The sequence below is a fragment of the Amblyomma mixtum genome, chromosome 3, assembly GCF_055824585.1.
Source record: "Amblyomma mixtum isolate Tamu chromosome 3, ASM5582458v1, whole genome shotgun sequence".
NCBI lineage: Eukaryota > Metazoa > Arthropoda > Arachnida > Ixodida > Ixodidae > Amblyomma > Amblyomma mixtum.
Window position 1 is genome coordinate 253,376,706 of NC_143014.1, and position 12,911 is coordinate 253,389,616.

The 12,911-nt window shown below is 45.4% G+C and overlaps 1 protein-coding gene across 1 annotated transcript in view; it reads left to right on the forward strand.

Annotated features, from left to right (window-relative positions):
* LOC149354391 (uncharacterized) overlaps nucleotides 1-8,284 on the forward strand; it is a 112,531-nt gene extending 104,247 nt beyond the window's left edge. Inside the window, exons 13-17 of the mRNA XM_089575974.1 lie at nucleotides 779-901; nucleotides 1,101-1,221; nucleotides 2,478-2,667; nucleotides 3,367-3,509; nucleotides 7,872-8,284. Coding sequence (XP_089432100.1) covers nucleotides 779-901; nucleotides 1,101-1,221; nucleotides 2,478-2,667; nucleotides 3,367-3,509; nucleotides 7,872-8,186 — 892 coding nt within the window. The 3' untranslated portion in view covers nucleotides 8,187-8,284. The remainder of the gene's footprint in view (nucleotides 1-778; nucleotides 902-1,100; nucleotides 1,222-2,477; nucleotides 2,668-3,366; nucleotides 3,510-7,871) is intronic.
* Nucleotides 8,285-12,911: the final 4,627 nt, after the last annotated feature.

Consider the following 12,911-nt stretch of genomic DNA (forward strand, 5'->3'; position numbering starts at 1 on the left):
ATTCTGGCCTGGTGCTCTTGATTTTCCAAACATTTGCAGTTTATTCCTGAATGCGGAGATCGCTTCTACGATCCACTGCGCATTTTTATTCCTCTTCACTTCAAACCCAAGAAAAAGTAATCAAGTTTCATGTTATTCTGTAATCAATGGGACTTTCTCCTCATACTCTTGTTTTCACGATGGTGAAATTGGCGCTGACATTACATCTGTAGCGCTCATATATGTGGCGAGTATAAGCGGGACATCATTTATTTCATTTGAAAAAAAGCATTGTGTGTTCCAAGGTATGAAATGCAGATGTTTTATTTCCTATCCCTCGTCACTTGTAAGCCTCGAATTTTCGGAAAGCGAAAATGTTTGGTCCTTTATTTGCCAGTCGAAGCTGAGAACTTTCTTGCATTGCATTCTCATCAATTGCAAATTCTTTCTTCAGACGTTCCTCATATGTCTAACTGATCGCTATCATGAGTTTATAGCTAAAGCATGGTGGCAAAGAATGAGACGCAATGCCGTGTAAGTATCTACAGTAAGTACTCTAAAATCACGAAGTACTTTATATGATCACTAACCGTTGTTCTTTCGAAAATACACATGCGGATCCTCAAACGGCAGCGCACAATAATGTGAGGAAGTTTGAGAAATCAGCAGATTTATTTTATTTATTCTACTGTCTCCGACACTGTACTTTTTTAGGGCACGTTAGATTTCACGTTACGTAGCTTTTCAACACTTTTTGTTTGCACGACCGCCTAAACGTTGTTTCCATCTCTGTCTGCAGGAGAAAGTGGCTCGTCGCCTGCGCCTTCGCTGTGCTGTCCCTTGTGTGTTGCGGCATCTCTGCCTGGGAGATATACGGCACTAATATGACACCGTTCGTTGTAGCACTCGCAGAGAACTTCAGGTAATACTTCTTGCTTCCCACTCTGTAATCTCACGTGGAACTACGCGTGAAGCGTCTGGTCGGGAGACAACGAATATTCTCAAGGACATTAAATAAAACATGTGCATTTCAGAGCGCATAAACCTGTTATTAGCTCGAGCGCACGTTGATTCTCACCAAAATAAAATGGCGACATCTTTTTTAAATTTTTTTCTTGCAGCACTGTTGTGGACACGCTGAACTACTACTACTTGCATCCTTTCTATCATGGCGTCTGCTTCTTTTCCGGCTGCATCACCTTTCTCCTCGTGGAGAAGTACGGCAAGGCGAAGATCTCAAAAGTGAGTCAGACGGCCTCGACGCTGCTGCGGAGAAAGCGCGATTTCACGTAGTACTGTTCTGAACATTGCGCACTAGTCGAAACAAAAAGGAATGGAAAATTTTCGGCCGTCTCGACAGGCAGATAAGATCTTCCACTTTAAGATCATTACCTGGTGTCTGTACGGAACCCATCAATAGCTGCTCGGATCAACTCTTGCGTTTTAATGATGCCCTATTCTTATGTGGAGATTTTTTTCTGTGTTGCCTAAACTAACCGGGAATAAATTCTAGCAGTGTTTGTAGGAAAAATAAAAGTGCACCTGCCAGCTGTCAGAAGAAAAACTAAAAAAAAACTGGGTATTTCTGTGACATGTCCCTGGGCGCAAAGTGGGGGGATCAAAGATGCTACACTTTTTGAAAATCGTAACGTAACACTCATTATGAATATCAGCCACCACTAAAATTCTGGTTAAGATGAATCAACAGCAGACACGTTAATTGCCACGGACATATTTCGCAAAGGAATAGCAGTTCGCAATTGGTAGCCAGGTGCTCGAAGTAGTAAGATAATATGTCTATTTAGGGCAGGTAGTGACAGCTGATGCGCATCATGAGAGAGAAATAACTAGAAGAATAAGAATGGGGTGGAACGCATATGGCAGGTTCTCTCAGATCATGAATGGCAGTTTACCAATATCCCTCAAGAGAAATGTATACAACAGCTGTATCTTGCTGGTACTTTTCCATGGGGCAGAATCGTGGAGGCTAACAAGGAGGGTTCAGCTTAGGTTAAGGACAACGCAGCGAGCTATGGAAAGAAAAATGTTAGGTGTAATGTTAAGAGATCGGACGCGGGCAGAGTGGGTGAGAGAACAAACGCGCTTTAATGATATCCTAGTTGAAATAAAGAGGAAGAAGTGGGCTTGGGCATTGCATGTAATACGAAGGCAAGATAACCGCTGGTCCTTAAGGGTAATGGAGTGGTTTCCAAGAGAATGCAAGCATAGCAGAGGGCGGCAGAAAGTTAGGTGTGCGGATGAGATTAAGAAATTTGCGGGAATACGGTCGCCGCAACTGGCGAAGGACAGGGTTAATTGGAGAGACATGCGAGATGCCTTTGTCCTGAAGTGGGCGTGGTCAGGTTGATCATGATGATGATGATGATGATATCTAGGAATAACAAATGAGCCGCAAAATAAAGCAGAATGCACGATATTCACAGTGTACGCCTTGCATGTTCAATCACGTCTTGGGTTTCACGGCAACATTTTTGCAGATAATCCTGGCTTCATTATGGTGCATAAGCCTGTTCTGTGGACTGTATTGCCTGTTCATGAAGCTTGAGTGGTACCGAAACAACGAACGCGGTTCTGAGGCGAGGCGGATGTTCCATGCTTTCACGGACCGCATCTTCTGGTCTGTGGGCGTCGCCTGGTTCGTCTTCACCTGCGCCACTGGCAGAGGAGGTAAGGCTAAACACGTGATTGCGTAAAATACTTGAGTGGACAGCTAATCATCTAGGAAGTTTCGTAATTTGTGAAAGCGTTCACTCGGCGATCTTGCGCGCGTATGCACACGTGAGCACGCATGCGCTAACGCACGCACGCGCACAGTGCATGAATAGAAAATTGGAGCCTCAGCTTTTATTTACACTTGTGTGAGGCGGATAAGGAAACGTCGGAAAATATTGTCACTGCTAAGTCAACGCTCTGGGCTTTTGGACTACTGCTATTCATACACCAGCTTTTCACCTTTTGGCCCAGTAAGGATCTAAGCCAACTGGGCATACATTTGGACCAGTCGTAGATTAAAGGCCCGTAAGGAGAAAGTAGGCGAAGCGGTATCATGCTAAAAAGCAGAAAAAAAAATGTATCGCGTTTCTCGTGAATATACTGATAGCGCAATACGATGTTCTAGCTAATGCCTGAGACAATTTTTTTATACATTTATTTTTTTTAGTCTTTTACCTTTCTGTGAGAGACTAGTAAATTTTTTCTTAGCGATGCCCGGCCGGAGCCTGAATAAGGCTTTCTGCTTCAAGACTGAAGCAATTCGCTTGGGAGGCTAATTGTAGTTGCGTACTGCCACAAAGAGTGACAAAAATTTGTCTATTTCTGTGTATTATTCGTATGTCTGTGACCACTTCTGGGACATAATCAACGCAGGACTCGTCAACCGCTTCCTCTCCTGGGATGGATTCGTGCCGCTCAGTCGGTTGTCATTCTGCGTCTACCTCATCCACTCCCCCATCTATGTCGTCACTCTTCATGTCATCAGGGAACGCATTTTCTTCTCCCACTACACGCTGGTAAGTTCGCTGAACATACTTTGAGAGCCTGCCACGTTAACCTTCTAGGCTTTTGCACCGTCTGATGGCGACCTACGCGTAAATACAGGACACGTTGACTATGCAAGGCGCCAAGGATCTTCTTTCCCTCTTCATAGTGCGTTAGTACAAGCCAAGAACAAAGGTGTCGAGTACGAGCAACAGGTTACAGCATTTAACGCAGCAGTACAGCATTTTGTCTCCTAAATTTTATGCGTAGCATATTGCAATCACTCAGTTCAGCCCTTGGGCGCGGCCGGGCAGCCACCAAACCACGTGACGGGACGTAACGTGGTTTGGTGACGTCACGTGGTGACGTGACGTCACCAAACTGCGCAAAAAAAAAGAAAAAACAAGAAAAACAAGAAAAAAAGACGGCTGAGCATGGTGGCGTTTGCCACCGCCCCGTTTCAAAGGGGGCGCTCCTATCCATCCATCCATCCATCCATCCATCCATCTATACGTCACGGAGGAAAAGCTGCTGAGAAAATCGAGTGCCGCCAAGCAATACCTCGCGCAAAAAGACCGCGCAATATGCAACGCATTTTTGGCTTAACCAAGCTAAGCCTGGACATCTTTTTTCATTCGTGGTCGCACCTTCTGGATAAAAATGCGTTGTCAGCAAAGAAGTTTTATGAATAATATCGGTTTTATTGAAATAGATGCGGTAGAGAAATTCAAACCTAATTCGCAATCAGCGCTCCTTTAGCGAGTCCCAATTCAGCTCCTGCTTGATATAGCTACTGCGAATATTTAAAGAATACTTTCTTGTAAAAAAAATAGCTCATTGATTTTGACTGCACCCCAGCGTAGCAAAATGGCTCCCAGTAGCATGACGCTGTTGTCGAAGCGTATTCAATCTGCTTTCTCGAGGTGAGGTCAGCGGAAAAATAAACACTGAGATATTTATAATCTCTTGTTTTACATAACGGCAAGTTGTTTAAAAGGCAATCCGATACAATAGGAGTACGCCTGGGCGTAAAAGAAACACAGTGGCATTTCGCGGCATTCAGAGTGTCACATGGTGTTTTAAATGAATGATATAAAATACAGACATCCGAACACAACAGCACCTGGCAAGTAACAATTTTCACTATGTCCCTGACATAAATTAACAGCAGCACAGGCCCTAACACGCATCCCTAAAAAGTCTGAAAAGTGGCCGCTCATCAAGACTCCTTGCTTTGGCCCTTCAAGATAGTATTTAATTCATTTTCAAAACACTTCGCTTGTTATGCCAAGAAACGGTAGCTTATGAAATAGCAGGACGTGGGGAACTGCGTCGGAGGGATATTTAAAATCCGAAAATACGCTTTCAACCTGCTCCTGGCTGTCACACACAAAGAAAAGGTCATCACTAAATTCTTCTAATTTCGTTGTACATGAAAGGCCAGCCAGAAGACCATGTTGAGGTTCAGTAAAGATTTTATTTGGTTAAAGGTGTTTAATCTCAGAACTACAAATGATGTAGTTGATTATTCTGCAACAAATGCAATTAAGGGCGATACGTCTGTAATTTACAAGACTTTTCCGTCAATCACCTTTGTGAATCGGCACTAAGTTGGCTTCTTTCCGCTCCTCGGGCAGAAAGCTATGATTTTAAGTGATTTGATCAACAAATTAACCAAATATTGCTCAATCATGCTGGAGCTGTCCCGCAGGACATAAGAAGAGAGACCGTCAAGCCCGCCTGCAGAAGTAGCTTTTAAATCCTGAAGCAGCTTTTAGGCTCCGTTCTGCATAAAAAACTACAGAGACTGTTTGCTACATTGGAATCAGTGCAAAAGTGCGGATTTGTGCTACGTAGAGAACGACGATGAGCGGGCTGTGCACACGGGACGAAGCTCTAGCGCTAGGACAGCTGCGAACAGACAGGGGAACAGACGACGGACAATTTGCCTAGAGTTTGGCAACAATCGGGTTATTGCTTACGCTCTAATAACCAGGTCTGGCATAACAGTAGTTAGCGCCTCAGACACTGCGGGGAGGTTGCCTGAATAGGGCAGAGTAGAGAGAAAAAGTCTTAAATGAACAGGCCTTATTGTAATCATCATCCGCCATAACACCGTGACACTCTACTAAGTACGGTATGCCTATGGGTTCTCGCCCACGAGTTTTTAAGAGTTTCCATATCTCCATATAATTTGTCTGCAGCTTATTCCCTAAGGCCTAAAAATAGTTATGTCTTACTATCCTGTTCTTAATCTTTTTTTACTCAGACGGTTTAGGGAGCCATAGTGATTACGATCCTTGTCTCTTGTTTATCTGGATAGGAAGCGATGTTTTTGTAGATAAGCAATCGAGTCTCACAAGCTACCCAGGGTTTTCCGCCTCAAATTATTGGAGACATTCATTTTCTAGTTAATGCTGGTCAATTAAATTTCCAAGTGTATTTTTAATCATTATCCTTAACCCATTGCAGTCTAAAGTTTGCCTGGCAGCAGTGAATTCTGGTATGAGGGATTCAAGCTTAGTGAAGATGAAAATATAGTCGCTCTTTTCACAGAAGTAAACCTTTGCGTAGTAAACCCTTGTGCTTATATGGATTAATGGCACTCCTAAAACGATTCAGCTCGTCCAGCTGCCATTTGTAATTCTCACAATAAGAAAATGCCGGATGTTGCAATTTGTCTGCAAGAGATGTTCCAGTAGAAATCTTAGTCATTAGAGTTAAACTGAACAATCCCAGCTGTGATATTCGCTTTTGCGTACTTTCTACGGTGTATGCCGCTATTAAACGCACGCCGTCGAATTTTTCTCTCAGCTAAACCATTCGATTGTTCGAGTTCAACTTCTGCACATAGGTAACATTTAGTAGGCGGAATTGTTTTGTACCACATTTGTTTCGGGTACTTGCCTGATTCAGTCAGAAAAAGTTGGATATTCGCTTCGTCTGCGGCGACCAAGAAACAAAGCAGGCAGCTCTCTCAGCGATGCCCCGGTGGCGCCGTTTCGCTTGTCTGGCGTGAAGATTCGTTACAGGAGTGGTGTAGGAGGGTCTTTTGCAGGAAGTCCGCAGGCGCTTTTTCGCGAACGGCTTTCACTTTGGTGCAGTTTTGGCCAAACTAAGTTTTTCGTGATCATTGACAAAGCAGTTGAAGAAACGTCTTCAAACCTGCCGCAAAACACCAATCTCCTTTGCCTAATCTCCACGGCCGAAAAACAAGTTGGAGCCAACGGTGCAATCTCTGAGAGAGCGGCTTGTTTTGCTTCGTCATCGCGGCATACGACACGAATATCCGATCAAAATTTTGGTATGGGCTAGTCGGTGGATTATCTTAAGGAAAGTATATGAAGCGCAAAAAACAGGGACAGCAGAGAAGACACAAACAACAGGACTGGCGCTGACAGCGCCATTCCTGTTGTTTGTGTCTTCTCTGCTGTCCCTCTTTTTTTTTTTTGCGCTGCACATACTTTCCTTAAAACGAATATCCGACCTCGTCTTATTGATTAAGGCAAGTACCCCAAACAAATGTCATACAAAACTATTCTTCCGACTGAATGTCACCTCTTTGTGAAATTTGAGCTCAAATATTTTAGGGGTTTAGCTGAAATAAGCATTCTACGGCGTGCGTTTCATAGCGGAAAAGTCCGCTTACTAGACTGCGGTGTAATAGACCGCTTAGAGAGACACCGAGGCCAACTCGGGACAACTCTGTAAAAAGTCATTTTCAGCTCTCTCGCTACACCGACCCTTGTCGGGCAACAAAAAGCTCATTTACCGGCCAGAAAATTGGAATCAAATGTCATCCCGCCAGTTCATTCATTCTCGGCACATCCTTATCGAAAAGGACAAGTTGCCACTGTATTTACTTGAATAGTGGTGTAATGTAGCCTCTGAGATCCGAGACAAAATAGTGTCGACGCACACATCTTGCTTGCGAAATCGCCCGATGAGGGAGACAGCTATATGTCTCTTTTGGGTCTTTCCTAGCTTATAAAAGCTCCGTTTTCATGGGAATGATCTCTTTGTCATTAAAATGCCGTAGTCTGTCTATACAGGGGTATTTCTCATTGTCCCTAGTGCTCCTTGAAATATTCGAGCTATTGAATTCGAAACTATTCTTCGAATATCCATTTGCTTCCATTTCTCATCGACCCTAAAATTCCCTTTTGCCCACGCCTAAAAAAGAGCGGGATGTACCGGTGCTGTCAGCTCTTTCTTCGTCGCACGGTGCGATGAATTCTTGGTAGCGTGCCACGCTAGATTTTTCGTCACGCGAATTTCACAGGGAGAGTTGCTAAAAAAGTGTCAGCCTTAATACAGCTACCACTTTCAAGCAAGTTAGTGACAAGCGAGCTTTTTAGGTTGCTGCTTCATACTGCTGTACTGCGGCTTCGCAGGTGTCTCAGTGCTTCGCCGTGCTGGTGTGGAGCTACATCCTGAGCTACTTCCTCTTCATCGCCTGCGATGCTCCCACGGGGCATCTAGAGAAGCTGGTGTTCATGCCCCAGCGGCGAAGGGACACATCGCAGAACGGCGCGCCGGCGAACGGTATCATCAACAGCGGAATCAACAACCACAACAATGTCAAGGACTTGCCTGTCGGCATCATCGAGGAGGGCATTATCAAGAACTACTTCAACGGGGTCTCGCCGCCAGCAGGAGACGGAGCAGAGTGTGACGAAAGCTGCACCAAGAAGTCGTGCCGCTTATGATGGCGCCACCATAGTGGGAGACGCTTATTGGTGGACGGTCTATTCAGTGCGCGATGATTCGTCATTTTACTGCGCTGGCTCTATCTAGTAAGGGGAGGGGGGACTGAACAGAGCGATAGATAAATGAAGAAAGGAATGGCTCGCAAGTCTTTCTGTTGCGATTTTGAGTGTGCGAACGTTGGCAGGGAAGGTGTGGGGTAGAAAATAGTACAGATCATAGAGCATGCCGCAGTGCATTGGACACATGCCGATAATACCAGGCTGGTACCACAGGCTCTACGTTTCTGTGTGCTCTCTCCCTCCGTTATACTTCTCTCGCGAACACATCTTTGTGCACTCTATCTTTCCGCTACTACTCTCCCCCTTATTAGGACGTCGTCCCGCCAGTCGGAATTGCTGCGAAAATGAAACTAGCCGCGAGCAGCGGCCGGGAAGGCGGTGGCATTTTACCAGGACCTTTGATTGCGTTACGACGCCAACTGACGAATGAGCACGGAAGCTGCATCCGACGCAGCTTGGCTATATGCCACTTCATCTACAGCGGGTTCATTTTTGCTTTGTTCTTTTACGCGGCAGCGTAAGGGCCTCGTTATACACAAAAGATGACGTCGGAGTTGCTGTCGGCGTCGCCATTGCTGCTGCTGCGAAAAAATTGGAGGGGACACTTAAGCTCCGCTTGAAGGGCATGACGCGATAGCGCAATGGGTTAATTCCCAAATATGCAAAATTGCTCATTTTATACATTAGGCTCATAGATGCCTGGGAGCCCTCATACTACTCCTGGCACAGCGGTGCAGCTTTTTAGGCTATGAGCCACTGCCCTGCGATGGCATGCAGGTGCTGCCTCCGGTGGGCCTTGTGCGACCGGGTTGCCCTTCTTGGGCCACCAATCATTAGAGGGTTTTAGAATTAGGGGCCCAAGCGTCTTGGGGCCCCAGGAGAATTGCCGGCCGCATGTGCGCATTCGCAGAACTCAAGCCAGTCTTGGGCTCTTGCGTTCGCGTTAACCCAAGACCCAAAAATCGAAACCTAGCGTGGGCCCCCAAGCCGTCTTGGGTCACCATCGGGTGTGACGAGAAATCGCGAGAGCGAATTAAGAGAGCAGATGACAATTTATCGATGTTTTCTTTCTCAAAACAGAACATTTTCCAAAAGACGTCGTCTTTAATGCTTCCGACGTCGAGCCATTCTTTGCGAGACGTATACTGCCGCCGGCCATGTCGTCGGTAAATCGCTTCCGGCAACGGCAGAAATAGATCTTCAATGTCAGCCCAACTCAAATCAGTGTACAGCAGAGGATCGCAGAGCAAACTTGCTGTCCTTCGTCTGATTTTTGCCATTTTACACAGGTGATCTCGCAGTTTTGAAGTGAATCACCAAAAAATCACCATGGAAGAGCACTAGGCTGCGATTGGCTTTCCTTGATTTAATATAGTTTACTTAATGAGTAGTACTAATAAAACTATTACGTTCATGAGATTTTGTTGCTCGCTCTTCTTGTTCAAAAATGCATTCTGTTCGTTTTCATTTGCAAGAAAAATTTTCTTTGTTGTTGCTTTCAAGCGCCTTTTTATTTTCCCCATTGCGGCGTAACGAGAGCTCGACCCAACGCTGTCTGCGTTTGACCCAATTCTCAAACTCTGCTGCTCCTCTAAACCCAATGGCAACAACGGAACGCGGCTTGGGGGCCCAGAGTCTTGGGTCCCGAATTCTAAAACTCTCTATTAACTTAAATGCCCCCTGCCACGGTGGGCAGCTTGCTCACTATCCGGTCAGCAGGTTGTGATGACGCCTCAAGATCCTCGAGATCATTAACGCTGAGCAGTCAAAAATCCTGATTTGCCGCAAAAGTGGCTGCCACAAGAGGCTCCCACAGATGACGTCAGCAACACTAGGATGCTACGGATCTTTATCAATGGGAGCAGCCGCGAGCAATGCGCCAAGCGCACGGGAAGTAGGCCGCCGCTTTCCTCCTCACCCTCATATCAACACGCAGCTGACGACGACTCAAGTCGATGTACCCTCCAACCCTTGGTTTGCATGTCAAACACACTGCCCAGAGGCCGCGCAGGTGCCTTCGTATGGCTTGGCTATAGTGTGGCTTTGTATGTATGTCGTCTATTTTCTCACATAATAATATTTATGAATGTGAAAAAGGAAATAGCGCTTGGCTCTGCATGGACAAGGGGAACCGCTGTCCCGTCATACCCTGAAAGACGAAGCTGTAGTGTTCCCCCAACTTTTTGTTCTGAAAATGGTCCATCGTAGCATTCCGCACCAAACGCTATTCTAACACGAGGATTTTCCTGAAAATGCCTTTACCTGCGCAAGTATCGTCGAATACATTACGCGCTAACGGGTCTAGACAATTTTCATTCCGCTCTGGCTGCCGCCTTGATTGCCAGGCCGCAACATGCACATCAACAGCGCCTTACATAAACGTGGAGGGCATTTCAGCTAAAACTTTACACTTTTTAAAAATTAAGCTTTTTGAGTTAGAAGAATGCTTTCTTCAGCATAGGATTGTCAGTGGTGTAGTACTTCGGAATATATCTAAGACGAGCTAAATAGCAGGATGGTTAACTGGTATTGAATGGTTAGCTTTTAAACTGTGACTGACAGTCTCATTAATTATTGACAGGCCTGTAGTCCACCGTAAGTAATATTCATATCAATTGTTAGTATTTCGAAAATGCGATTACCCGAGAGGCTGTGGCCGAACAAATTTTGGCTATTTCGTCGAGTTACGTGCATTGGAGGGGTTGCTTTGCCTGCAAGCCTCTCGAAAGCGCATGGATTTTGGCGCGATGTAGCCAAAATTTGTTCGCCCACCGCGTCGAGGGTAACCGCATTTCAGAAATTGTAAAACCTGATATCGATATTACTTCAGCTGAGCTACACACATGTCAATAATTAAGGAGCTAACGGTAATAGATAAAAAGTTAACTATTCCATATTAGTTAACTAGACTGCTACTTAGCACGTCTTTACCTCATTCGGATGTACTACACTGCTGACAGTGCTATGCCAAAAAAAAGCGGTTTCTAACCCAAGAAGCCTATTTTTAAAAACTCATAAAGTCTTAGGTGACGCACCCTGTATAACGCATGACTGCGGACTTTCTGATATCTCAAGGGGTCAAGACAAAGTTATCCTGGGTGTTTTGCCATGCTGGCAAGAAAGCAAGGCAGACAGTGCTATGGACGTCTGCTTCTGCAGAAGAAAATAGCAGGGAAGCGGGCAGCGAAGCAAGCCTTTCTAGATTTTGAAAAGATATGCCTCTTTTTTCACAGCAATAGGGACTGGACGGCATTGATAGTGTCTGCCCGACAAGGAAACACCATTAACTTTTTGATTTTTGTATAGCTTCGCATTTACGTTGATGTTTCGAGTGCACTGACAGATGGGAAGAGGAGGGGAGGTGATTGGCTGCCGGTTTTAAGACAAGACTATGCCTATTGTTTAGCCCCCTAGAGAAGTGTATCAAGTTTCTCTGAACAAAGATTTGATTTAATTTGATTATTGCTATTTTTGCGAATTGTAAGGGGTATCGAGTGACGGAGAGGCATGTTTTTGCAATTAAAGCATATCAGGCAGACTGCACTTACTGAGCACGGACAGTGTAATAAATTTATTTTGCCGTTATAATTGATCTGTGATGATTATAAAGCGGATGTGGACTTATTGAAAAACTACGTATGCATAGAAAGCGGCAATTAACTTGCAGTTACTCATTCATTGCTCACTCAAAACGCGATGATATGCATTTCTCAGTTTTGGCCTACTGACTGCTATCACTCCAGGAACATGCGGCCTACGAAGTGACACGCATGAGCCATTTCGAGTGAAAAGTGGTCGCTCTTGTGCCTCCGTGTTTGGCGTTGGTTCACAGCTTGCTCGCAGGCAATGGGCACTTTTCTCCCCACATCTATAACTGCGAATTTTTTTGTCCACTACGTCCAACTTTCGCATCTTACCGCGCAGGGAAACGCCCTGTCTGCTCTGTGCGCCGTACAAACACGTAACCCATAACGCGCTGACAAAACTATTTTCGACTTCTACGTTGCGAAGTCGAGCGCAGAAACTCAAAAGCCAAAACAATCCCACCAATAAAAAAAATAGTTGCACGGTGATCACACAAGAAGGTAATTCGGATGATGAACGCCAGCATGCTTTCGGAGTGTTTTCAGTGCGAAAGCAATTCTATCCGCACTCCCCAGGTTTAAACGGTGTCGGTCTGTATGAAGCCTCTGAGTACCAAGTGTAATTGGGTGAATGCGTCAGTGAACACCTCAATCGCGCTGTGAGTAGGCGGTGGCGCCCACTTACGAAGGCAGGCAGTTATGCGCTTTTACTTTTCTCAAAACCAGCGGAAAGTTTAGACTACGTTGATTATGAGGAAAGGAATGGCGCATAACTGACTACCTGGGTCAATAGATACCTTTAACAATGCTTTGAGGCACATGGCGGCAGCGTCCACCTGCAAAAAACCCTGCTTTCGCAGATCATTTTGTGCTTAGCAATGCTAAAACGCCGCCCATTTTTTGCAAGGATCTCACAGGCCGACTTTCGCAGGCAGCTTCGAGCTCAGACGCCCACATCTCACGTTAAGCACGCGCCTGAAGCTTGGCCTCGGCCCATTTCTCTTGCTCCTAACGTATAAGTGGGTGCAACGGCCCTTGCTATGTTTGCACCTCTCACAGTTGCCGAGCCTTGGCAGTTTAT